Source organism: Cynocephalus volans, chromosome 11 (genome assembly GCF_027409185.1).
Source record: "Cynocephalus volans isolate mCynVol1 chromosome 11, mCynVol1.pri, whole genome shotgun sequence".
Taxonomy (NCBI): Eukaryota; Metazoa; Chordata; class Mammalia; order Dermoptera; family Cynocephalidae; genus Cynocephalus; species Cynocephalus volans.
The window spans coordinates 67,962,295-67,989,970 of NC_084470.1; the positions used below are offsets into that span (position 1 = coordinate 67,962,295).

A 27,676-nucleotide genomic window follows, 5' to 3' on the forward strand; every position below is an offset into this window, starting at 1 on the left:
ACTTCCCATCAAGAGTAGAATGGATAAATAAATGGTGTTATCTTCACAAAGCAGAACACTCTACAGCAATGAAATGAATGATCTATTGAATCTTACAAATAAAATGCTGAGAAAAGCCGGACACAAAAGAGTGTATACTGGTAAAACTAATCCTGGGAATAATTAGTTGTGAGTGTACAGTGACAGGGAGGGAGAAGGACAGGTATGGAGCAGAACGGGGCTTCTGGGGTACTGGTTTTGTTCTTCTTTCTTGATCTAGATTTACAGCTGTAATTACAAAGTCTGGGAAATTTTTTGGACCCAAACAAGAAAAGTACTAGAAGTCCATTTTCCAAAGCTAACTTCAAACTTTAATTGCCATTTTAATTTTAGGATTAATCTCCTCTCTGTTGCTGTTTGCTGACAGTGTTTAATCTCCACATGGACATTTTAAATAATAGCTGATGGTAAATGAGTGTTCCAGGGCATCTCTTCACCAACTAGCGTTCCTGAAAACTTGCTGTAAATTCCTGAGCTACATATCATCTACTAGAGTTTGCCCTGTTTCATTGGGAACACAGGCCCACCAACAATAAGAATGAAGAGAAGACAGTAGCCACAAACATAAGCTTTAAGTGACACCTGTGCACATAGCTCATTCACAATTTATGGCAGCTTTCAGTGAGTGTCTTTACCATGCAAAGGGGTAAATTAAAACTTAAAGACCTAGCCACAACACAACTTGAAAACTTTGCTAAATTTAAGGGATGCTATGCCAACTTACAAAGCATCAATTAATAGTTATGCCATCCGAAAGAACCAACTGGTCAAAATCTAGATCATGTTTTCTGTCAACAGTAGTCACATGGACCTTGGTATGACCAGACCCAATACTGCCTTTGAAATGTCTGTCACAAGCATTTCAGCACGTGACCTGGAGACACAGCCCTGACTCAACCATACTTCATTATCTAAGCACATCAACTCCTTAGGAATGTCTCACGTACAGAATTCTTGGGTAATTAAACCCAAGAGTGGCAAAATTCCTTGTAAAGAGATAGATAACTTTCCATCTCATACACGTGTCTCTCTTTTTGGGGAGAGGGGCATAAAAGAATTTTTAAAAAGGTCTTTATATTATGTGTTATATTTGTATAGAATACCCTTTTAATCCATGACTTAAATAGAAAAATACTTCCATACATTTTGCCTTGATAGTCAGCTTTTCAGAAAGAACTCTCTGACAACTATTGATGAACTTTCTGACAACTGTAGCTGAACTCTTCTTATTAACCTCGAAGTGAATTGAAAAACAGTTAATTTTCCAGCATGTATCTTCTGAGTTCAGGTTACTTCCTGAGTTAATAATTAACTATATCTTAGAAGACATCTAGTAAAAACAGATTGAACAGATTTCATACTATATTCAAGGATATGTAGTCTTCAAGGAAACTGTAGCCTTGTACATGGGACAAATATAATAGCCATCAAATAAATGGTAGTTTAAAATATTATTTAAAGAACCAAGCAGAAAACAATTACTGAGGCTGTTTATAGAAATGAAAATAGCAGAGGTAAGCCAATTGGTGTTTCTGGAGTGGAAAGATGGTAACTTTAAGGAAGTATAAACTGTTATGGAATGTAAGTTTCCTTGTAAAAAAGTAATGACAGATAAACCAAAATCTGTGTGTGCTTTTGCATATTAAAATACTTTAAAGGTGGCAATAGAAGTCGCCACTTGATCATGGAATTTTTTTCTGTGGCCTGTAATTGGAGGTGGCGGTCCACTGTGGTGAAAGGAGCACCAGCTTTTCTGGCCCAAATTCCTGGGTTTGACATTCTGAATTGTCATTTTCAGATGTGAGCAGGTAAAGCCTCTGTGTTTCTTTGTCTGTCAAACAGGAATAAAAGGCCTCTCATGAGGGGTGGAGATGGAGACTGAAGGTAAAGTATGGAGCACATGGTAGAGGGCCTGGCATATGGGGAGTACCCCAAACCATTAAAGTCACATAAAAGGTTCATAGTGAAAGGTTTCAGATTTCAGTGTGTTTGGGAAATACTGTCAGCCTAGTGCCTTTTTACTGGAGATCTGACAGAGAAACCTTCTAGTGTGTTTGCTAAACAGCCAGTGTATTCTCATTGACTTATACCTCTGATAGTCCCTTAATTCTTTTCGAGTCTTTTTACCTACAATTTCTGAAACTTTTGAGAATTTGAAATCTTCCTCTTCATTAGAGCAATTGGCACACTTTGCATATCAAGATCTCCAGAAATGGAGATATCAAAAAGTCCTAATGATTTTTGCAATTCCATATCATCACCCCAATTTTAGATCATAATCCCATTTTTTAATTACTTTAACATACTTCTATTCTAGACCTTTTGTCTTTGTCAGCAACTAAATTAAACACTAGATACAAAGAAAGTGAAAGAAACAAACCACTCTGTAGTAACTGCAGGAGTTCAGACTGAAAAATACTCAAAAAGAAGGCAGAGGGCTAGAAGCAAGTTCCACCTGGGAAATTTCTATGCCTAATTCAAATAATTTTACTGGCAACACAAATGTTATTTAATCACCAAATTCTGTAGTTTCAGTAATGTCTCCAGCAGTATATAAACTAAGATAATGACCTTGTCTTTTAGAGACAATGAAAGAGTGCAGTTTTGACAAAACATCAAATATCAGACTGTTTTCCAAAAGCTATTAATTGGGAGGAGTGTCCAATTTAATAAATGAAACATTCTACCATAGTTAGCACTATGGTTTATGAAATTCTATTAGTTCTGCCCCAAATCAATTCAATCTATCAACCATGAGGCTACACATGTAAATTCAGCTCTATGAACAAGGCAGGCACACAGAGGGTGGTCTCTGGGGAATGACTAGAGAGACACCACTTCCTGCTTCTAAATATTTTTCTCTCCTCAGGGTATCTCTGACAAAACACCAATGTTACCTGTCAGAACAGACACATTAATCTACCCCATGTTAGCACTTGATTCAACTATAGACCCCACGAAGCACACATAACCATATAACTATCACTTACTGAACAACACCTGTAAGTAATTTCTGGAATTTTATGAATTTTAAAAGGTTTCATTTGCCTTAGAATGCCAGGCATACAAGTTTACATTCTTAACTACTCAGTAGCAGGTGGAAGAAAATATCCTGCCGATTATAGGCTAGGTATTCTACATGTACCATTTCATTTAATACTCAAAACAACCCTATAAAATAGGTATTATTTTCCCCAAGTTTACAGATGAGGTAACTAAGGCTCGAAGAGGTTAAGAAATGTGTCCAAGGTCACATTGGTAAGAAGGAGCAAAGCCAGGACTCAAATGTAGTCCAGCTGACTCCAGTTGGTGCTCTCAGCCATGGTGTGCACAGCTCTTCTTAGTTTTGAAGAATGAAAACGTGGACAGACTTGACAGAGGGCCTGTGTGGGAAAGGCCCTGAGGGTGGTGCAGGAGAAGGCTGTTTATCAGGTGGCCCAGGGCAGCATGAAGCCAGTGGGCACCTTGGTGGAAACTGACAAAGGAGGGAGAGTGACCCCTAAGTGAACCTGCATAGTTGGGCCAGGGCAATGAACATATGTCGGGTACACAGGCAACCTGACTCTGAAACAGGTGTTTTGAAACAGTGCAATATTGCTGTAGCTGAAGCAGTGAGGGGTCAGAAAGACATTTATGAATTCTTCAAACAATGAGGCATTGTTGGAAAAACAGCTAAAAATGGCATACTTAAGTGGGAAATTCAAAGACAGATGGCTTCCCTTCGAACAAAGAGCATTATATACCCTTGAAAATGCAGAACTTTATATAATGGAACAATGCTTTCAAAATTCTAAAATAATTTACAAATTCATTTTCCTCTAAGTTTGCAGGGCACGAATTGCATAGACTTTTATTACTTTTTAAAAAATATGATGATATATATATTCTCTATTCCAATACTGGGCTCAAATACATCAGAAAGGCAATGAAACTAATCCTTTTATGTTATCCAAAAGAAATGGTTTGACAATTAAAGAAAAAAAATTTGCCCACATTATACCCATGCCTTAAAATATCTTTAAAAGTGTCCTTCCATAATTCAGTTTTGATTTTCAAAAATGGAGATGTGAAGATTAAAGTCAAAAGTTATATGATCCATTTTATAATTCTTTTCCTATAAAAAGTCAAGTTTTTTTTTCTTCCCTAAAAAGAATACCAGAATTTGTAATTGGTATCATATTTTGTCTTTCTTATGGAAATAACCATTCTTCAATAAGTTCAAATTTTTCTGGTGCTACAAAGCCTGTTATATAAGTCTTTTCTGTTTGTTTAAAGATGCACATAATGACATTTGCAGGTTTAAAATGATTCATTCAAAATTATTTGAATGCAGTTATGCACACAGAAAAGTTTAATTACCAGCTATCTACATGGTTGCAATATTACCCAGAGGGCTGTACTTCTTTCTTAATTAAAAATATTTGAACTTAATAATAGAAAACACTATTAAAATATGAATAAAACATTGCAAGGAAGAAGTTTACCAAGCAGTTAGCAAATCAATTTCTGTAAGTATTCCTTAAGGATTACTAGTGCTCTTCCATATCAGGGGATTAGAAAGACAGTTCTCCTGTATCTCCTTTTTTAAGAGCCTTTAATTATCCTTTGTCATAAAGTTGCTTCACATTGGCACTTTGTGAGAGTGCAGATTTTCAATGGGATGTACACTTAGAATTCCTGATTGCAGTACCTTGATGTCTAGGTTGATGGTTAAGTTCCTCCAGCAGTCTTTCACAGCTCTTATCATAGTTTATCATTATTTTACGTACTGGTTTGTTTACTGTCTATCTCCCAACAAATGTAAGCCTCTGAAGAGAGAGGCTTCATCTGTACCAGTGCTGTATGTCTAGCACCTGGAAAAATATCTGGCCTGGAAGGTGTTCAATAGAAGAGGAGATGCTCTTATCCAGAAGTAGAGCCCAAATAGCTGTATCCCATCAGCTGGAAGCCCTTTATTTAAGAGACACAGCTTACATGGCAGAAATCCCCAACATGTCAGTGCTCTAAATATATGACCTACAATGCTAGCCAGCAAAGATAATTTCACACCTGCATTTATGTTAATATTAGAAAGACTTCTAGTCCCAGAATAATTCTCAAAATTTTCTTGCATCAAGTACATTTTCTATGAGTCATACTGATAGCATCCTTCTAGGTTTGACTGAACTCATCATGTCTGTGTTATAGTTCAATACCAACATAGTCAAAGAATTAGATATTAACTACCTTGAAATAAAGACAAATTTCCATTCAAATTAAATACATTTATGGAGACAATTAGGCAAGAAAAATAAGTAAAAGGCATCCAGATTGAAAAGGAGGAAGTAAAATTATCTCTATTTGCAACGACATATGATATACAGAAAAATCATAAGAAATCCACAATAAAAACTACTAGGAATAATAAACAAGTTCACCAAGTTTGCAAGATACAAGATCATTATACAAAAATCAAAGCTTACTACAGAGCTACAGTAACCAGGACAGTGTGGCTTTGGCATAGGGATAGATATATATAGATCAGTGGAATAGAACTGAGAGACCAGAAAAAACCTTATATATATGTTCAATTCAATGGGGTAAGTATAGTCTTTTTAAAAAATTGTGCTGGGACAACTGGATATCCATGCAAAATATTGTAGATGGACTCTTACCTCACACTATATACAAAAAATTAGCTTGAAATGGATCATAGAACTAAATTTAAGAGCTAAAACTGTAAAACTTTTAGAAGAAAACATAGAGGTAAATCTTTTGTGACCTTGGATAAGGCATTGATTTCTTACACATAGCACTAAATGCACAAGCCACAGAAGAAAAAATAGATAAACTGGACTTCATCAAAATTAAAAGCTTTTGTGCTTCAAAGGAAACCATAAAGAAATTAAAAGACACCCGCAGAATGGAAGAAAATACTTGCAAGTCACATATCTGATAAGAAACTCTTACCCAAAATATATTAAGCATTCTTACAACTGAACAATAAAAAGAAAGCCCAATTAAAAAATAGGCAAAGGATTTGAATAGGTGTTTCTCCAAAAGAGATATACAAATGGCTAATAAGCACATGAAAAGATGCTCACATCATTAGTTATTAGGGAAATGCGTATCAAAATCACAGTGAGATACCACTTTAAATCCACTAAGATGGCTTAAATACAAAGGACAGATAGGAAGTGTTGACTAGGATATGGAGAAATTGGAACCCTCATACATTGCTGGTAGGAATGTAAAGTGGTGGAGCCACTTTGGAAAACAATTTGGCAGTTCCTCAAAACGTAAAAACACAGAGTTCCTTATGACTCAGAAATTCCACTCCTAGGTATATACTCAAGAGTACTGAAAATATTACGTTCATACGAAACTTGCACACGAATGTTCATAGCAGCATCATTCATAACAGCCAAAAAAGTAGAAACAACCCAAATGTCCATCAATTGATAAAAGAATAAACAGATATGGCATATCCATACAATGAATTCAGGCATAAAACAGAATGAAGTGCTACAATATGGAAGAATCTTAAAATCAATATGCTAAATGAAAGAGGTCAGACATAAAAGGCCACATACTGTATGATTCCATTTATATGAAATGTCCAGAATAAGCAAATACATAGGGACAAAAAGTAGATGAGTGGTTTCCAGGAGTCTGGGGGGAGGGGTAATGGGAGTGACTGCTACTGGGTATGGGGCTTCTTTTGGTGTGAAGAAAATGATCCAAAATTAGTGGTGATGGTTGGAAAACTGTGAATATACCAAAACCACTGAATTATACGCTTTGAAATAATGAATTCTACAATGTGTGAATTCAATCTCAATAAAGTAGTTATTAAAAAAAGAGTCACCCTTACAGGTCTCTGGGATCTGGTGAAAAATCCCTTTGTGAGTTAGTAGGCACACAATAGTCTTTGAGGAAACTTGTTTTCACAGATTCTTAGCTGCAAACACCAAGTAGAGAAAATGCCGGTTATTGGAACCCTTCCACTATGAGCATGAACTTCCTTTTTAAAGGTGTCTCTAGAATAATACTCTATTCCTATTGTAAATTCACATTGAGATGAGGCAAACCTCCTTACGCCTTCATAATCTTATATCCTATTAGGCTAAGATGATCACATTCACAAATGTGAGCCATAGATGGTAATGATCATTCGAGTTGTTAGAGATGCAACATTTTATTGGTCTGAGTTTTCACACTGAACTCAAACTTTTCTGCACAACCTGAGGCAAGGCCTTTGTGCCTTTATCCCCTCACCAAAGATAAAGCTCCTTCTCCTTCTTCATCCCTTTGAAGAGATTGCTCTGAGTCAGTTTCCTTAGCTGTAAAATGGAATAGTAATTTCTCATAGGGTTCCTGTGAGGAAGAAGAGACCTGTCTGGCTCGGGCTCTGTAATCTGCAGTGAGAAGCTATATAAAGGGTTTTATGAAATAGTCCAAATGGTTTCTGGGAACTGTCTTATCCTAAAAGCCTCTTAAATGAAGAGAATGGGTGATAGCAAGTCCCCCACTCTCCCTCCAAACTTTGGTCTCTTTACTCCTTTTATTGTTCCCTGGTATTATTAGAGAGCATTACTATTTAGGCAGTGTGCTTTGCTGAAGGGCCAGGTGCTTCAAGTTCATCTGTGCCCGAAGTTTTTGTGCTTCAGATTTACTTCTACAGAAAAATAAAAAGACTGGAAATAAACAATGTTTTTGAACATAAGAGTACAATGACAGACTCTACCTAATAGAAGGTGCTGGAAAAGAAGTTTGGGGGGAAACTGAGTACAATGCTTCTCAAAGACTTGCTTTGGTTATTTTTGGCAGCAATATTGGCTGCAATCAAACAAAGCAGCATTGCAGAATAAATCTATAAGGCTAGTTTACTAGCTACATTCGAATTTATTAGTACAGCGAAGGAAAAAATTATAATTAAGTAGGACAAGAATATTTAAGAATATTTTCAAAAATAAAAAAAAACATGAAAAAATTACCAACAACTTTCATCCTAAATCACCACAAAACAAATCCATTTTCACTAGGTTAAGTGATTTACTACTTTCTTGTGTACACACACACACACACACACGATATAAAAAAAGGAACATACATTTCAGTTTTGTCTTTGGACGTTTCTTGAGGAGAGACTATCACTTATATAAAACTTAACATTTGTTTATGCAGCATAGCATGTTGGATATGGGTAATAGTTCTAGAGTCAGACAATCTAGGTTCAAGCTGTATATCTCAATCAACTAGCTGTCGTCCTCGAACAAACTGCTTAAGTGTGCCAAACCTCAGTTTCCTCATGTGAAAGACGGGGGTGATGATAGTCCCTATCTCTCAGGGTCATTATGAAGATTGAATGAAAACTTCAGGGAAAAGGGCTGGCACATGTGACTGGCACATGGTAAATGTTCAAGAAATGTTAGCTACTTGTATTCTGTTGATGATAATGACGTCTATGTGTATTATTTGTGCTGGGTAACAATTATTCCACTCTAAATTGATTAGGACATAATTGAACCAAAGCTTTACATTATAATGCACACAGAATACTTAGGACATGACACATAAAGAAAATCTTTAATGTTTAAGAAAATGGAATATGTGTCATTTGTTCTGCATAGTCTCATTTGTTCTTTAGTGTCTAAGTGCAGCTTAGGGGGAATTGAAGGAAGAAAAGTACTAACACACAAAGGAAAAAATCAATCTGATGGACATGAATACCGCCACCAAGCCAGCCAAGGGATTTATTCGATGACACTGCTTTACTGTTAACCTTCACTCATATCATTTATTATTTGGGGAACTGCTGCAGAGAGACCAGAAAGCGAATAGAATAATGATGTTTTTATGGCTCCTAATGTAGATTGTTATTGAAAATCTGTCAATTTTACTGGCAAGCTTTCGGCTCAAAAATAAGATCTTCATTTATAATTTGCAGGCAGTGATAACTAAACTTACGGGGAGTAACTAGGAAATAAAAAATAACTATTATGATGAAAACTACATAATTATCTTTCTCATTAAAAACATGAGGCATTCTATTATCTACGGGATGTGCATTATACTCTTTAACAGCTGCTGTTACCAAACTAAGACACATCTGGAGAGGAAAGAAAATACATCACTAATCACCCAAATGATGAAAAATAGATACCACCAAAAATGTGTGCAAAGTGGAACAGAATAGAACACAGCAGGAGGTATTACCCACATATGTAACTTACAGCAAAACCACTTACAGATACTTCAGGGATCGGTTTCAACTTTTCCCCTGAGATATCTTTTAGGGAGGTTTTGCTTAGCGAAGCTGGCACATGATGGGCTGGAGGCCCTTTATTTTGATAAGGGGATCTGGAGTTTTCTGAGAGGACCCACAGCTTCTTCCACGGGGAGAAAGGCATGGTGTAGGCAACAAATTCACTTGAATGTCATTTCTATCTAGTTGCTTCACCAAGGAATTCTGGCTTTCTGATGCACCTGTTTCTGCGTAGGCACTTTTGAGATATCCTTTACTTGTCTGCCTTGCAACCTTCCCCAGAATGCTCTCTAATGTTAACTGAGTTAACCCTGAAGAACTAGTTGTTGGGCCTGGAGAACCCTGGATACTGTGGTTACCCTACATTGGGGAGCAAAGTGAAAATCAATTTCAGCAGAAATTTATGGAAAGTTATTAGGTACAAGTTCTTAATAAGTTCATATATTCTATGAATAAAGCAAAAAAATATTTTTTCCTGTGACCTGCAAAGAAAAATATGAGTAACTAAAAATAGCAATGCAAATAGGTATACATCATTTTCTTCAGTGCCCTCCTATATGGCATCTGGTTTGGGTGAGGCATAATTTTTTTACCCCTGAATAACAAGAGAACATTTAAAAAGTAGTCACTATATTCATTCCAAAGAATATCCAAAAGAAGAAGATTCATAGGATCTTACCTGAAACATCTAAGAACTGTATAGTTTGGCTTCCTGATAAGCTAACTCTGTGGGAAGAGAAATAACTAGAATTTATGGTATTTAGCTTATTTAAGCAGGGAAATGGTACTCTAAATACAAGTGGCTCTAGCAAAGCATTTCTGCCTTATTGTAGGCCAGTTTTATTCTTCAAGAGCAATGGATAGTGAAACATGTTTTATAAATTTTCTTACATGAAAATTTCCATTATAAAAAGTATATTTTTCCACAAAATGTGAACCTCATTAAATATAATTGCTTGGAAACCTGAAAGACAAAGCCAGAAGTATTTTATAAGTGTGTAGTTCTGTGATTACCCACAGAAAAGCAAAAGTTTAAATTTTTAAAATCTGAGAAAGGAAGAATTACATACATAAAATCAATAGCCATGAAAGTAAATAATGGAAATGAGTAGAGTGCTATTTCGGATGGTAGATTTTTATGCTATAAAATAGTACATTTAAAGAAATAACTATATGGTTGTTACATGTACTTGTCATGGTAGATTTTTTCAATTTTGACTCATCTATTTAAATGTATAATAAATAAAGGGATATTCAATGATAAACTCAGAACAGAGAAAAAATAATAAGAGCAGAGTACCTTTTAAAAGCATTATTTGGTGTCTGACAATACATATTTTAACGTTCACTTTCAGTAAGCTGTTCCTCCACACTTCCACTTATAGCCACACAGAACCAAACATCCAATTATTTCCAAAATTTGGCATTTTTAAACACAATATTTGGGTGACTGATTGGACTGTTCAATTTCTTCCTGAATGTGTGGCTATCACACACACTCAACATAAAGATCATGATCTAAGGTGAAATTTCACTTTCAGAGGAAGTGGAGTACATGTAAAGGTGAAAGAGTCTGCTCCTGGTTGGGCATGGGATAAAGGAGACTTTTATCAAAGCTTTTAATTAGAAGGGATCTAGCTATCATTGCTCTGCCTCTCTTCCTCATCATGGGCCATCGAGGCATTTCAGATGCTGGGAATGTAATGGCAGCCCAGAACATAATCCCCACCGTCCCAGGACTTCATCCTGAAAGCAATGAGGGGCCATCATGTGATCTGAAGCAGGGGATGCCAAAATGACACAAAATGGAAGACGTGGTATGAGAGGGTGGACATTGTGTGTGAGATGTCTGGGGTGGTTAGTGGAGACAGTAGAAAGGAAGGCCAAACAGGAGACTATTGGATTGTTACTATCAGAAATGCTGAGGTGCCTGTGTTAAGGCACTGGTGATGATAATGGAGACGGCAGAGCACGTCATACTTAGCAACTCTGGAGATCTCTCTCATGGAGTCTGAGATCCCCAACCCTGTCGTGTTATGATTTTTTCTCCTTGTGGGGAGTTGTTGGAATTAGCGGACAACTGTACTCTCAAGAAGAGTAAGATCGGGTCCTAAAACTCCTCCTAAGAAATAGCATGCCTGACCTTGTTTGTGCCCTCCCGGAGCACCAGTTCTCTACGAACCCAGCATTCAGAGAGACGCTTCATGCACCAGGGGAGGGAACACGGGCAGAGTGATAATGCGCAGGCTCGGGCCGGGGCTGCTGCTTCTGGTACCACTCCTAACTACGCAGATTTATTCAAATCAAACAACTGTTGTCACACTTTCAAGTAACGCCTCCCAGAGTACCTCGGCTACCCTAGATCCAGCTAACGTCACCATCAAGGCAGCTGGCAGTGCCCTGCAGTCCACAGTCAGTCTCCTCATCATCTCACTCTCTATTGTTAAGAGATTCGAGGCTGAGAAACACCTATACTTCCCTGTATAGGGAAACCCAATCCAAATAGCCTCTAGAAATCCAGTGTGGGAAGGAAAAACAGATCTACTAATTCCACATCTTATTTTATCAACACAGAAAATGTTGAGAATTCCAAATTTGATTGGCTGGAAGAACAAGTGAAGGGTTTGACTAGATGATGAATGCCAATATTAAATCTGCTGCAGTTTCATGTACAAGAGGAAGAGAGACAACATCCAAAATTAGTAAAGACAGGACTTCCTTGAATGTGGCTTAAGAAATACAGACACTTAAACCTCTACCTTGAAAATCAGAATAGATTTTTATCTAGAGATTAAAGATAAAATGTGGAATGGAGATTTAGTTTTCATTTGGTTCAGTAAATCTATAAGGCCATGAAACAGGTAATATAAAAAGCTTCCATGGTTCTATTTATATGTGAATTTAATGCAAAGAAATTCAGGTGTTACTGTAAATCCTCAACGTATTGTTTCAGCGGTACTAATTTAATGCCAATACACTCTAGATGAAGTTTTCATTGTTAAGCTATCACTGTTCTCTTGGGAACTGAACGCTTTTTCCTCTGAGGCTTTAGATTTGAAGTTGCATGTGACCTTTCATGTAATAAATGACACGTGCCAGGGCAACGATATATGGAATCTACTCCAAAGTCCAAGCATCGTAACTCTTGCTTATCTGGTAGGCATTTCCAAAACACTTATTTCCACTCAACAACAGCACCAGATTCATTCAGCTAAACTGGTTCTAAAGAGTAGAACTGCATTGACCTCAACTGTTTCAAAATGTTGCTTTTTATTTCTGCATATGTTGAATACTTCTTACAATTTCAGAAGATCTGTTTTGAAGGTAAAATTATAATTTTGAAATTAAAAAGGCAAAAATGTGAAGGAGCCAAAACTGTAAGTCAAGTATTTAGGAAGTGAAGACTGGAAGCTAACCTGCATTAAATTCATAACAAGGAGTTTATACTCTTTCTGTAAATACTTTAAAAAAAAAAAAGACTATGGATAAGAATAGCCACATTTGGAACACTTTTCATTATCAGTCAATATTTTTAGATAGTTAGAACCTGGTCCTATGCCTAAAAGTAGGCTTGATTCTGCAGTAAATCATTTACGACTGCCTCTATACACAGAAACCTTTGTAAAAATAGACACTCCCTGAATTCTTTTGTTCTCGTCAGATGCTGATGCTTAGATGTCCCAGTATCTAATATGGCTACAGCAGTCTTGATAACCAAAGCCATTTTTCCCATCCTTAGAAACCTACAGGGCCCAACCAGGTGAAACAGATCTGAAGCTATTGTGAGTGTGAATGTACACTCCCTTTTGCTTCACATCTGATGCTATACATCTATTTTGGATTTTGTATTGTGTTTGTATATTTATGCTTTGATTCGTAGTAACTTCTTATGTTATGGGATTGATTTGCATTGAACACAAACTGTAAATAAAAAGAAATGGCTGAAAGAGAAAAAAACAAGAGAAGTAGCATTCCTTCCTGTAGTAAAGAATGAGAACTGTAGTCTGTCTAAGGATCTTTTATAAACATTTCTTCTTGGTATTCATCCTGGGCCTAAATTTTCATTGTATATGCTAGCTTGACTGTCTGATGCATGTTTGTTTGTTTTAAATAAATGATGGAAAGCTTATCTTTCAGACTTCCAAATAAGATAAGAAAAGATGGTGATTGGGTGCCAATTGTGGGCGCTTACTTTGTGGCCCAAGTGAAAAACTAAGAAGGGTGAGAATATTTCTGCCCTTGTAACAGTCCTGGTGTAGCCTCAGCTGCAGGCATTGGGCAACCCTTTCTGCTGCAGGCCACTCACTGAGTGAGCTTGTCTTCTCCATCACTATGGGCACCCTGAGGATGTTCATATGGTTGAAGAACCCTGCCTTCAGCTAGAAAACTGGAAAGAGTTCCAGAGATACCTGAAAAATGCCCAGCACTCTAAATTACTAGGGAATGGAGTGGTGACTCATAATTTTTTTCATAGAGATAAAGAAAGAATCAAAGTTATGTCTTATACAAAGAAGACAAGCAGAGAATATAGCAAACATTCCCCAAGTCTTTGTTCTAAGAAGGTATTGATGAAATTAGCATAGGTTTTTAAATAATTTGGTCTGGGTGCTTGTAGTGGATTGAATTATGTCCCCACAAAACTCACTGAAGCTTAATTGTGTCCCCCAAGCTTTATGTATTAGAAACTTAGCTCCCACTGTGACTGTTAAGAGGGTGGGAAATCCTATTACGGTAATTGAAAGGTGGAGCTTTAAAGAGGTGATTAAATTGTAGGATACCATAGTGAATGGTTTAAAAATGGTGGTCAGGGGCGTGGTTCTGAGGGCATTAAAAGAAAAGGAGAGTCTGTCTTCTCTCTCTCTTGCTTCCTCTACTTCCACCATCTGGCAATGTGAGACCCCTGGGTCACTGTCACCACCACCAGATGGACATTGAACTTCTCAGCCTCAGAAACTGTAAGCAATAAATTTCATTTTTCTTTATAAGTCACCAAGTTCAGTGTATTTTGGTATAAGCAACAAAAACGGACTAATACAGTGTTAGACAGTGCTATCTGTTTTCCGTTTTCTTTTTTTTTAGAATTCCAGTTGAATTTCCTGTTGTACAGATACATTATATACATTATATAGCATTCTCCTAGTTGCACAACATTTCAACGGTAATGCATTTCCATGCTATTTTAAATATACGGAAAGGACAAATAACTGGAGAATCTGGTCAGGTTACAAAACGCCTGTTTACCTTGCCTGCCCCAGAGCCACTAATTCTGGTTGATCCCAGATTCTGAAAAGGGAATTGGGATGAGAAAGGCAAGATAATATATGAGAATAAATTTTAAGTAATATTTTGACTTCAGGTGGGTCAGCTTCTCATTTAGAGAGGAAATAAATAGAGAATAAAAAATAGTATAGTATTTACTAGGGATGGTGCACTGGCAAAACCCCATTCCTTTCTTTAGTGATTCTTTTGCCTCTTTTATAAGACATAGATTATGTTTATTGATTTTCACAGATGTAATTCATTCGGGCTCAACATGGTTTTGGATTAATTTTTTCTATATAACCTATATATATTCGTTATATGTATGAGAAGTCAGCTTACTGTGATCTGATTGAAAAACAGCCACTTTTTTCCCTTTGGTTTATCACTTAGCTACTGAAAACCTCTACAGCAATTGAATATAATTTGTCAGAGTAGCAAAGAAGTTGTCATGTCATTTTCGCATTGCAATCATCTGTTCATCTGTTTCTCCGAAGAAAGAATACAAAATGCTTTTGATTTAGCCTAATATATATTTTTTAAAAGTCCCCAAACTCTGAACTGTTTGTCTTCTGGCTCAGAGACATTTGTTTGTTAAATATTCAATCACGCCCCAGTGCCAGGAACATCAATAGAGTTTGCCTGATTAACTGTAGCACAGCATATGTACGCCGAAGATGAGAATGATTTCCCCAAGGAGCCAGCACTTCCTCTGTTGAACTACGTTTCTTAAAAGAACATGCAGATGGGCATTTGGACAATAATTTCTGGATGCACAAAGTGAATTGCACTTGCTGAGTTGTAATTTTAAAAAGATAATTTTAATGACTCTTGAGGGCCACCTACTTGGTGCAGACGGGACCCAGGTTCTTTGTATCACAGCTTTAATGTTGAGTTAGTCAAGACAGAACTCTATTGTAGCCCTTGTAAAAGTGGATGATCATATTTATTTATATTTCAACTGAGTTTTTAATTTAGTCCACCATGAAAACGTCTTATGTAACATTCTAAAAAGTTCTGTAACAAAACACATCTGCAATATTCCAAACACACTTTTGGTGGCAGTTTTGAATTTGTAACTGAGATCGAGTCAGCAGGAGTATTTACTTTTGTCGATCGTTTTAGTGACTAAATGTGTGAACCGACAGCACCTTTTAGCTGACCAACATCACTAGCAAACAATAGAGATAGTACAGGTATACGTCTGTTGTCAACTAAAGAGCAGTTATTTGCACAAATATAGCTAAAGACAGTCATAGTAGAATGAAAAAGCAATTTCTTCTCTGATGATGACAAGACGACCATTCAAATGTATCTTATATGTCTTCATAACAACCATTTCCAAGAAGCAGTTTCCTTCCACCTCTTGAATTTTATAGGGAACTATGTAAGTAACACAGCTCCCTCTGGGTGACAAAGATAAGCAATCGTAGTGTCTTATAATGCATTTTACTAGTTTGTAAACAAATAAAATAAAAGGAAAATGTGGCAGTTTTTAACACATAACTAATCTGCAGCATGCCTGATGTTAAAAGGGGTTGGCCAAATTATTTTTGTAAGTCTCTTTACCTGTTGCCAATGATGCTTTACAGACAAATTGCAGCAGAAGTTACCAGGACTGTATGGTATGGGCACACATCATCATCCGACTATTTGGGGATAATGATGAGACTTCTCTAATTGTTCAAGACAAAGCGTTTTTCTATCAGTTACACTTCATGGTCTTTTAACTGACAACACTTTAAAGATTTCTTGCAAAAACCACTGTTCACAACTAAATGTTTATCTGCAAGATGCTTATCTTTTAGAAAAATAGTGAATTGTTAGATTCCAGACAGGTGTTTTATAACTTTCTTTAGCTGCTTGTAACTGCAAAACCAAGTCACAGGGACCAAGATGCTTGTGACTTTTTCAAAGAGCTTCAATAGATAATAATAAAGACATGTAAATGCAAACAACCTAAAAGGATTACTCATATGGAATAAATATTAAATTTGCCTGGTAGATCTAGAGAGTATGTTATGTTGTAATTCATAATATACAGAAATAAAAATGCAAGGTAATATATTCAAAAAGAGTCCTTCCATTTTTTTCTAACACATATGACATTTAAAAGTTTTTAAAGGCTACACAGAAATATAATCAGCCTCATGCGGACTACATATCCTTTCCACTGTGTATACACAGAGTGTGTGAGAAAGCAATGCAAAATCATTAGTCAAGTATGTAGGGATGAGTGGTTTAAAATATAATCCAGAAGTATATGCTATCAGGAAAAAACAAAAATGAAACAGCTTAACTACTAAGTGCTAAAATATACCTTGAAAGTAACACCAGGAAAACTGGGAAGGACTGAAATGATCCTTTTAATCTGTTATTTGTCCATTTGTCCTTTGTAGGATTCCACAGAGTTAGAGAGAAGATATGAAATCTTTCTAGCTAATCTGAATACTGTAAGTAGTCAGTCCACATAATTCATGTCCAAATATGGATAATTTGGGGAGCCCAAATGTTCAAATTTGGACTGTTATACAAAATAAATTACCTGGCCTTACAAATATCTGCTTCAGTATTATGTGCTACATAGACAGAGTTTGGGAGAAAAAATGACAGTATTTCTATATGAAAAATTAAATTAGGAGAATAAAAAATATTAATATAAAACTATTTCAATTTGCAAACCAGGTGTATATACTAGAAGCCATGTTGGGAATAATGACATAAAATACAATAACAGTAGGATGCTTTTGTTTCAGAGGCTGCAATGGTGTGGAAGGCACTCTGTTTTAATAGCTTTCCTAAGATAATTTGTTTTACAGGTAGTCTTGATTTTACAGCTCACCACGAAATATATTTCTGTTGTGTGTTTTCAAATAAGAAGTACAACTTAAAAATTAATTGATATCAGGGATATTAGTATATATGATTGCCTAAGGAATAAAATATACAGTAAAGCAAAGATAAGACACAAGCTTATGCAAAAAGCTCAAATTTCTGAGATTCTCACACTAAGATCTTAAGTGTGAATTAATTATTAGCAACTTAAATTACAAAGACAATGTATCACTGAAAGCTTACTTTAATTAGCCTTTACTATTATATGTATACTTTTCTTCTATCATAATAACATGATTTGATTTTGCCTGGTTTATATGCTACTGAATTTATCTAATTTCCTTTAAAAAATACTCAGTGGTGTAACATCAAATAGTCTTTTAATTACAAGTTATAAACTTCAAGCATAGTAAGTAATAATTACTCATTTGTTCATCATTATTTATAACATATTACAGTTTCCTTAAGTATAATTATGTTACTCTCAGGATGTAACATTCTAAAATAATGCAAGTAATAGTAAGCATGATTCAATTAAGTAAACTAATTTTTCTTCAAAGACCCTATGTAAATAAACATTGTAAATATGTAATCCAATTTCCCATTGATTTATGCAGTTAATAAATGGGAGAAGTTATCCTACAAGAAAAGAAATCACCAAAAACAAAAACAGGAAGATGAAAAAAAAATTTGGTAATGAAGGGATCATTAAAATTCTAGAACTTGTTTATATATAGCCTAACATTTTTGTTGGTCATATTTTTGTATCTTGGTTTGTATCTTGTTAATCTCTCTATCAGTGAACCTTAAAACTTGATAATATGGCCAGGCTTCTGCCCTCTCTCTGGCTGCCACTCTTAGCAGGCTCTGACTAAAGGTGTCCCAGGGCAGGTGTTAGCAATGAGATGGTCCCACTATAGACTCTAGCCATATGCCACTGGTCATGTGCTGATGGGCATGGCACAGAGGTGACCAGATAGCTATGCCAGTGAGAGCTTGGGTAATGCATGATAAATTTGTTTTCAGTCTCAAGAAGCTGGTAATAAATACATGTCTGCATAATAAATGTTGAAGGATGTCAGAAGTAGAGTAGCTAGTAGCAAAAGAAAACACTTCAAGTGATACCTAATTAAAATATTCAGAGCTGTTATTCTTCATTTTCTCCATGCAGATCTATTGCTTATTCTCAAGGCTTATCCTTCATACAGATGGAAGAGGTAAGTTCCACACGTGGTGTTATTTAAAGGGCAGTTCCCCATAATACTCCCCTCATAGTTTTCCAGAGAACTACCATTTCCTGCCTGCCATGAAATTTCCATTATTAGAGTAATTCTTTTGGGTTAGGTAAGAAAGATGGTGCCATGTATGTGGGAAGGCGATGAACCCATCCCATTCATAAAATATGAATTAGTTGATCAGATTAGCCAGTTTATCCCTTAGAAGAATTGACAGCTGGGCGCTACTAGGTACTGAAACAAATGCCCATTTTACGGCTTTTTATTAATGTTATTAAGGGTGAAAGAGACAAATGTGTTCAACAGCAACATTTAAAATGCTGGCATCGAATGTATCATTTATGTCTAAAGGGGTTTGTAGCAGGTTTATGTTTGGTATCACTAACTGTTTCACCACAATCAGGAGCAAGGATATTGTGAAAAAAGGATCCTCCATGCACTTTGCTGAAGTAAATCATTAAAAGTTGCAAAAATCTGAAAAGTGCCTAAACAATCCCATGATATTCTTAACTGTCTCTATAGGTAGGAGCTATGGACTTAATCTATGTTCCACTATCCAAGGGGGGATTCTTCATCAGTTATAGTTATTGAAAAAAATTTTTATAAGCATACATAAAAATGGTTTTTTAAATTATGTTTATTATTTCTATATAGAAATGATTTGTATATCTTTACTAAATCTTTGCTTGACTGTATTCTGCTTTCAAAATAATTTTTTTCCAGAAAATTTGAATGATCATTAAGAATAAAGTTAAAGAAATTTCACATACAAATTCATTTCATTAGGGAAAATGTTATCATAATGTATTAGGTTTTAAACAAATATTTCTGAACTATACTCAGTTTGATTTTTAACAAGGTTTTTTAACTTTTTATAAATTTACTAATTTATAAGATATATATACATATTCTAAATAATTCCAAACAGAAAACCTCCTGTAAGGCAAGTCCCAGCACTAATTCATGATTCATTATCTAAATTTTAATTGGCACAACTCTTGAAATTCTGGGACCATATGGAAAATAATGAGTCCAAACAGGTCTAAGGTGAAAAGATAGCAGGGGGGTAAGAAAGCCAGAAAACCGTCAGTTCAGAATGCTTAGCAACAGCAACACAATTTCCCCAGAGATCTGGAACAATGTGTTCTCAATGTTTTACTAGTCTTGCTATCATTTAACTAAACTGCATGTTATTTCTCATTTTGTGAGACAAAGATCAAAAGGAAAAATATAAAAACAAACCAAAAACTGGTTTCCATAGTTAAAAATGAAATTGGCTGACTGTTAATTAAAGAAAAGGCAGCAATTTAGAGTTACCATAACAACCTGATGCAACTGTTGACTGACATGGCATTCTGTTGCATTTTTATAAATAGCAGTTGATTTCCCCTCTTTCATTTCAACTAGTTTTAGTGCTTATTGGAGCTAATGGAACAACTGTGCTTTAAGACTACTTCACTCATCAAGCAGTGTACCTCTTCGCTGCTGTCACCACCATAAAAATCATCCTCCAACTGGGTGTCTCTCCTTGTCCCACTGTTATCCTCTTTTACATCCACAATAAATGGGCACTCCTCTGGGGACACATTCTGAGTCTTTCCATGAGGTGCTGATCGGGGTCTTGATGAGAAAGTGAAAATGTCTTTTGGAACAATATGGGTTTCCTCTACCTGTTGGTCATGTTCACTTTGCTTGCTGTCTTCTAGCCACAAGTGTGAAGTGTTGCAGGAATCATCATCCAGAAGTAGAGACTGTCTGCTGGATGTCAAATGCTGAATGTAATCATCATTTTCAGGAAATATCCACTCATCTGACATACGGAAACGACCAAAATTAGAGTAGTGTTCCATAAAAGTGTTATTTTAGACAAGTTAAAAATTTCTTGTTGTTAAAACACAGATTTGTTAAATAATGCAAAAGCCTAAAAAGGCAACTTATCCACCATTTCATAGCATGCTAAACATTTAACCCACAGATCAGTGCCTACAGCTATGGGCAACTCATTTGTACTTCCTCTCCATCTGAGTTGAAACACTAGCCAGGAAATTTATAAGTCTGAAATAATTATCACCTGTCTTGCAGCAAGTTTTTTATAGCACAATCTCATTACTTTGACATTCCAGAGAGGGAAAATCTTCCAAATTTAAAAGGGTTTGAGTTACTAATATCTCCTTTTAACTGCAAGAGGAAAGAGTACTTAAGCTTCTTTAAACAAAATATCTGGTCATTGTTCGGATTACAAATCATGAAGGAAAGGAAATCATGGAAAGGTTGACAGTCTTTTTCTCTCCATGTTACAGACGAAACATGACAACTCATAGACTAAAGTGAGTAGACTTTTCAAGTAATAGTAAATCCATAGGAATATTTGTTAATCTGAGTGGTGGATTATGCTGGGTGAAAAAAAAACCTTTATGTTTAATTTTAGGAGAGAAGGTTTTGACATGAAAATCTTTTTGCACATTATTTGTTTTCTTTAAAAATACTGTATACTACCACTGAAAAATATTTAGTCAAAATTTTTACAAACTTCAGTCTTTTATACTACATTGAGATAGATTTTATAACTCTATGATCCAGGCAAATTGGAGAGAACAAGTCTTTGTAACGAATATCATTAAAAGCATGCTTACTTTCTTCTTTAGAATGACAAGAGAAAAAAGTTTATCATTTTCTCGATTTAGTCTATTTGTCCTGAAATTTGCTTTTTTTGCTGCATTATTTCAATGGTAAAAATCTTGCAAGAATATGTTCTGCAGAACCACAATGTGGACATGGAAATTTTATACCTGACTCTTGAATCCTATGATATTTATGATCACAATAAAAGTAACCAAGAAAGATCTAAGATTTGCCAATTCTAAAGCCTACACTGCAAAAGCAAAAAAAAAAAAAAAAAAAAAAAAAAAAAAGACCTTCAATAAAAATAATATTAATGGCACAAATACAATGTTTCTCAATTGTATTTCTGTTTCTTAACTGAAGGCTACCACTAAATAACATAACTTGCCTATAAAAAGGTTGATAAATGTATACTTACTAAAATATTTCCAAACTATAAAATATTTCCAAACTATAAATTCAAGAAGGGATTAATATTCAGAATATACAAGGAACTGAAACAACTTAACATTAAAAAAAATAATCCAATTAAACATGGGCAAAGGAGCTGAGTAGACATCTCTCAAAGGAAGACATACAAATGGCCAACAGATACATTAAAAAAATACTCAATATCACTAATCATCAGGGAAATGCAAATCAAAACTACAATGAGATATCATCTCACCCCAGTTACACTGGCTATTATCAAAAAGATAAGAACAAATGATGGCAAAGATGCAGAGAAAGGGCAACGCTTCTACACTGTTGGTGGGACTGTAAATTAGTACAGCCATCATGGAGAACAGTATGGATGTTCCTTAAACAACTACAGATAGGACTGCCATACGATCCAGGAATCCTACTCCTGGGTATATACCAAAAGGAATGGAAATCATCATGTTGAAGAGAGACCTGCACTCCAATGTTTATTGCAGCTCTGTTTACAATAGCCAGGCTATGGAATTAACCTAAATGTCCATCTGTGGATGACTGAATAAGGAAAATGTGGTATATATACACAATGGAATACTACTCGGCCATAAAAAGAATGAAATTCTGCCATCCACAGCAACATGGATGAGCTTGGAAAAAATTATGTTAAGTGAAACAAGCCAGGTGCAGAAAGAGAAATACTGCATGTTCTCTCTCATAAATGGGAGCTAAATAAATAAATATACAAATAAACAAGAAAGAAAGAAAGAAAAAGAAAAAAACAACAATCACATTAATACGTTGAACTTTTAGGAGAGAACAGAACTGTGGTTAATAGAAGTGGAAATAGGGAGGGGGAAGAATTAATGAGAAATTGGTTAATGGACACAAAGAATGATTATGTATTGTAATGATGAATAAGTTAACTATCCTGATTTGACCATCACATATTGTACACAACTATTCATAGTCAACTTTGTACCCCACAAAGATGCATAATCAAATATACTTCAATAAAAAAAAAAGAAAAAAGAAAATCGGTTAGGAACAAGGCTTTCATATTCTCAAGGACTGAGTCTGTAGGTATATGGCCAATGGTAGGCTGAATCTATCTATCTCATTTGACCACCTTGACAGGAGGTGTAGATGATCCTGAATCAGTGGAGCTGTGGGCTGATGAAGTGAACAGATTCACCGAGCTCTCTTATTTTGGACAGTAAGCCCTTCTGTATGGTGGTAGGCATTATAAGGGGTGCTTTGCAAATACGCAAGTGCTCTATAAATGCTGAAAAAGGTTACAAAAACCAATGCATTGCATTATGTCCATAGATATGTGAAGGAAATTGGAGGTAAAGATATTTGGAATCTTTATTATGCAATTAAACAATTTGTATAACCTACTGCCAAACATGTTATTAACTATCAAAAAGTCAAAGTAAAAGGAGTGTTTTACACCAAACAAACTCTAATTATCTCACTACCACATGCTTTTTTGGAATTTGTAGTTTTACCTCAAGTATTTCCATATCAATTGTAATGAATAATTTGGTGTGTTTTCTTAGGAAAATATGTAAATTACTGTGTAATCACAATATTGCAGCAAACAAGATAAATGCAAGAATGATCACCTAAACATCTAATTAGTTTTTCTACACAGTCAGATTTATGCTAGAGACACTAATTGCACCTAACATTTTAATGAAGGTTTCAACGTTGCATAAATAAGACTGACAAACTACAAACAATTTTCATTTATTTTCCTTTTTCTCTTGCTCAAAAACAATTTGCCTTTGTAAAAGTAGCACACACCTGCTAGGAAAGATATGTCGATGGGCTCAATGCTCTCAGCTCCAGCCATCTCCATTATAAAGAGGACTGGAGAAATGCAACAATAGATCATTTTTGGGGAGGGTGACAGTGTCATGGGAAGACTTTTAAACTTTCATTTTGAACAGGACAACCAGTGCATTAAAACTTGAAAATAAAAATACTCTTTCATTCATTAAAGTTTGACATAAAATTGAGGTTAAAATGGATATTTACAAAAAATTATATATTTTAGCAAATGACTGCTTCACAACTTTTCAAAATAATTGGGTTTAAAAAATATTTGGCTTATTTATATTTTATTAGTTATTAGCAAATATGGTGTAGTAAAGATGCCAACCTGTTTGATCGGGAGACTGGGGTCCTGGAGTGCCGGGGTTCAATGTTTCTGTAACTTGTTGGGACACAGTGCTGAGGACAGTTGTTTTATCTTCATTCCTGTTATTTCCTGAAGAACTGCCTTTATTGGAATAAATATTTTCCACTCTATTACTTCATTTGATATTTATAAAAAGTAATTTTTGAAGAATGGTATTAATTTGGTATACTTTTCTGTTTGATTATTTAAAAGCAAATCAGAGGTACAAATATAGATTACATGCAGCTTTTTTTCAGTAGAATGTTTTAAGATGAATTCAGGTGAATTTTTGTAGAGATTCACCTTAAAATTCTTCGATTTTGCATGGGGACATTTTAGACTTAAGTTTTACAAACATGTGATTAAAAAATTCCAAAATCCATATAATATTTATAGGGTCTTACATTTTTTCCTTGGGTTCCAAATGAATTGGAGTGTGTTTTTTTAAAATTATAATTCTTACTAAACATGACTCTTATAAACCAAGCTCTTTTCTTCAGAACCTTAAGAAAATGGATATAGTCATTATTGAAGAACTAATTTTTCTATGTACTCTCTTATAAAAATAACATGAAACCTAGCAGGCTGAATTTCAGACAACCTAGGAACTTTACATTTTGAGTAATTATGCTAATAGATGTATACATGATACACTTTAGGCTTGATTGAGGATAGACTAATATACATGTGTATACAAATCTCTACATACATGCCTCAGATCTAATATTTATAGGAATAACTATAAAAGCCACCTATGTTTGTCTAATGCTTTGCTGATTGCAAAGAGTTTAAATTTTAACTTCCGTTATATCATATTGGTGAAGAATCCAAAGGGAGAGACAGCAAATGTAAAAACATTCTGAGAAGAACCCAATTTAAAAAGAAAAGACATAAATGAAACATGAAAAATTACAATAAAGTTCAATTTTAGTAAAGTCTGCAGGCAGGAACTTCCTCTATCACATTTGGGCCATTTTAAAAAAGCATTAAGTTAAGCTTATTCAGCTTTTCAGAGTAAAAGTAGGAATTCCTTTATTTCTTTGGTACTATTTAATCCAGCAAATCTCTGTTAGGGCTCTAGAGCAATTCTTTTGCAGAAAATTTGATTTCCACAATCCCTGTAGAACAGACATTTATATTTCAAATGAATTGGTTCATAATCCTTTGAAATTTACAACCTGCAGAGAGAGATTCCATTGCCCTGAATAATATACAGATATAAGATAGTATTGAAATAGTGCCATACCGCTGGGTGTCTCTGTCCTTTCTCTGCTGGTGCTTTTTAACCGTAATCTTCTTCTGTTATTATTCTTATCTGCTGATGGTTTTTGAGGGGGATGTGGATGCATAATATGTAGATTGGCTGGTACTTTTTCATATGAAAGAACAAAAACCAGATCAGAATGTATTGCATGGCTTGAAGTAACTCAGTAAATATAATTATCACTATAATGAGAATATTCATGTATCATTTTGACATAATGTGATGCTGTATCAAAAATACAACTTATTCCTTCCTAGGAAATAGGGGTTTATTCCTATTCCGATATTAGAAAAACAGCAGGCTTTCAAAATTACTGATACATTTTACTTATGTAATATAACCTTATAGGGAGCCATAAATAATTTGATTAATATTAATCTTACAAGATGTTATATTAACAAATATAAAAAATGAAACTGCCAGCCAATACAGAAAAATTACTTCTTCCTTTAGAAGAGTAAGTTAGCTAAATATACTTTCAACAAAAGCTTACAGAGTAGTTTCCAAAAGAACTTTGGAGAACTGAGGTCAAACTTGGAGAAGAATTCTTAAGTGTAATTTAATTTTGTAATAATAATATTCATAGCAGCATTTAACATTTACTGAATGCTCAATTTCTTGGCACAATATGGTACACTTAACTGGTTTTTCTCATTGAATCTGCATAGACTCCTCGAGGCAACTGTTCTTTATTATTACTACTGGTGCTAATAGCAATGGTATTCTCATTTTACAGAGGAGGAAACTGAGGCTCACCGGGTTTAAGAAACTTGATCAAGGGCTCACAAATAGTCAGTGGTAGAGCTAAGACTAGATATCTATGTTATTCATTTCCTAATCTCTGTTTTATACTCCATGGGGGGTATTGTCTGTCATAGAGATCATTGATTCCAAAATCAAATCAAATGAACTCAAATGCCCCCTTTTTCAACTCTCACTAAAGTCAGACCAGTAAGTGTGATGAAAGTGACAGGGATTTGTAAGTCTTGGGTTCTGGTCTCAATTCTTTCTAATGATTACAAACCGCAAATCACTTCACCTGTAAAACGGGACAAAAGTCCTTTCTTCACTCACAGGGTTGTTTTGGTATCAATAAGAGAAAATAAAGAGCACTTTCCAAATGGAAGACATTAATTGAAAGATAAAATTAAGTTACAAAAACTTAAAATGCACACGAAGTTTCCAAAATGTAACAATAATGGTATGCTATTTTATTTCTGTATCAGTTATCATAAAGTAAAAACAAAGGGTACTATAGCAGTTTGAGAAAACAGAGGAAATAGCATGAGAGGCTCCAGAAGATAGTATATGTATTGAGAATTCTAAATATATTTCGACATCCACCAACCTTTTTGTTATTAAATGATAATTTTCTGAACTTAAGATCTAGTCACGAATATAACTTCTGATTTATCTTAACAAGAACATTTCTCATTATTTTCACTAGCTAGCACTACGCATGGTTCTTTCTTACCATGAATAGGTAGAGTCTGCTTTATTTGGCGAATATTTTCTTTATCTCCTTGCTCCTCAGACTCAGGTATCAGCAAGGTTGACATTTCTGCATTGTCAACACACTTCTCTACGGTGGGCTGCTGGCACAGTCGGCTACTTTTACACCCAACAGATCTTATTGTCTATAAGAAAAAGAAATTAATCTGTACACTTAAAAATATAGAAATTACATTTATTTTCTATAGAATTTACACAGGAAAAATAATATTTGGACAAATAAAGAGTGAGAAAAATCTAGAGGAAATGAGAAAGTTAAAAAGTGATGAAAAAAATTAATGTAAAAAATTAAAGATGGGAGAAGAAAAATAATGTGGGATAAAATAGAAGATAAACAAATCTCCTAGACACATAAATTAAAATGTGCTTATTATTTGCTACCTATCTTTAGTAGTTAGGAGTTGAATTAAAAATCATTGTATATTTCAGAAATTCAGAGGAAATTAAAAACAAAAAACAAAACATTGGAGAATCTGTTCATTGTAAGGTGGCTGATAATGATCCAACTCCTTTTTTGAAGGAGACAGCAAAATGTGCTAACATATATTTGCCTATAAGTTTTGTGAACATATTTAATGAAAAGAATACTTGAAAATGCTAATTATGTTGACATGATAAAAAGGAAACAGTTTTAACATCTTTTAAAATCCAGAATTTCTGTTCCAAATTTACTCAAGCCTTTTGCTTTTGGTGTGGAGTGTCTCTCTCTCTACCCACTGCTCGGGGAAGAAACCCTTCCCTTCCCGTGCCACTCTTGTTTAGATAAACTCTTCAAACTTTGCTCCTACCTCACTGGATATCCTCATGTTATTCCTTCTGCCAGAGAGTGGAGGTGGTCCAAGAACTTTGGATCCAAAGGCGATATGACAAACATCATGATTTTTACTGTTCCGCACACTACCTGTTCCTCTGTTAAGGAACTGATCTGTTTTGTTAGAGGAAGGTAACAATAGTCCATTAATGGCTGTAATGACAAACACCATGCAGCAATATTTTTGAAAGTACAGCATAGGTACCATATGATCTGAACTACTCCCTCCCTCCTCAGCACTTATTAAAAATGC

At 35.0% G+C, this 27,676-nt stretch overlaps 1 protein-coding gene across 1 annotated transcript in view; it reads right to left on the reverse strand.

Moving 5' to 3' along the window:
* The window catches only part of CFAP20DC (CFAP20 domain containing), a 261,842-nt gene that overhangs the window by 84,348 nt on the left and 149,818 nt on the right, over positions 1-27,676 (reverse strand). Inside the window, 7 exon segments of the mRNA XM_063115058.1 lie at positions 9,270-9,355; positions 9,358-9,646; positions 20,091-20,425; positions 23,819-23,938; positions 25,083-25,205; positions 26,575-26,737; positions 27,401-27,537. Of these exon segments, the coding sequence (XP_062971128.1) occupies positions 9,270-9,355; positions 9,358-9,646; positions 20,091-20,425; positions 23,819-23,938; positions 25,083-25,205; positions 26,575-26,737; positions 27,401-27,537 (1,253 nt within the window).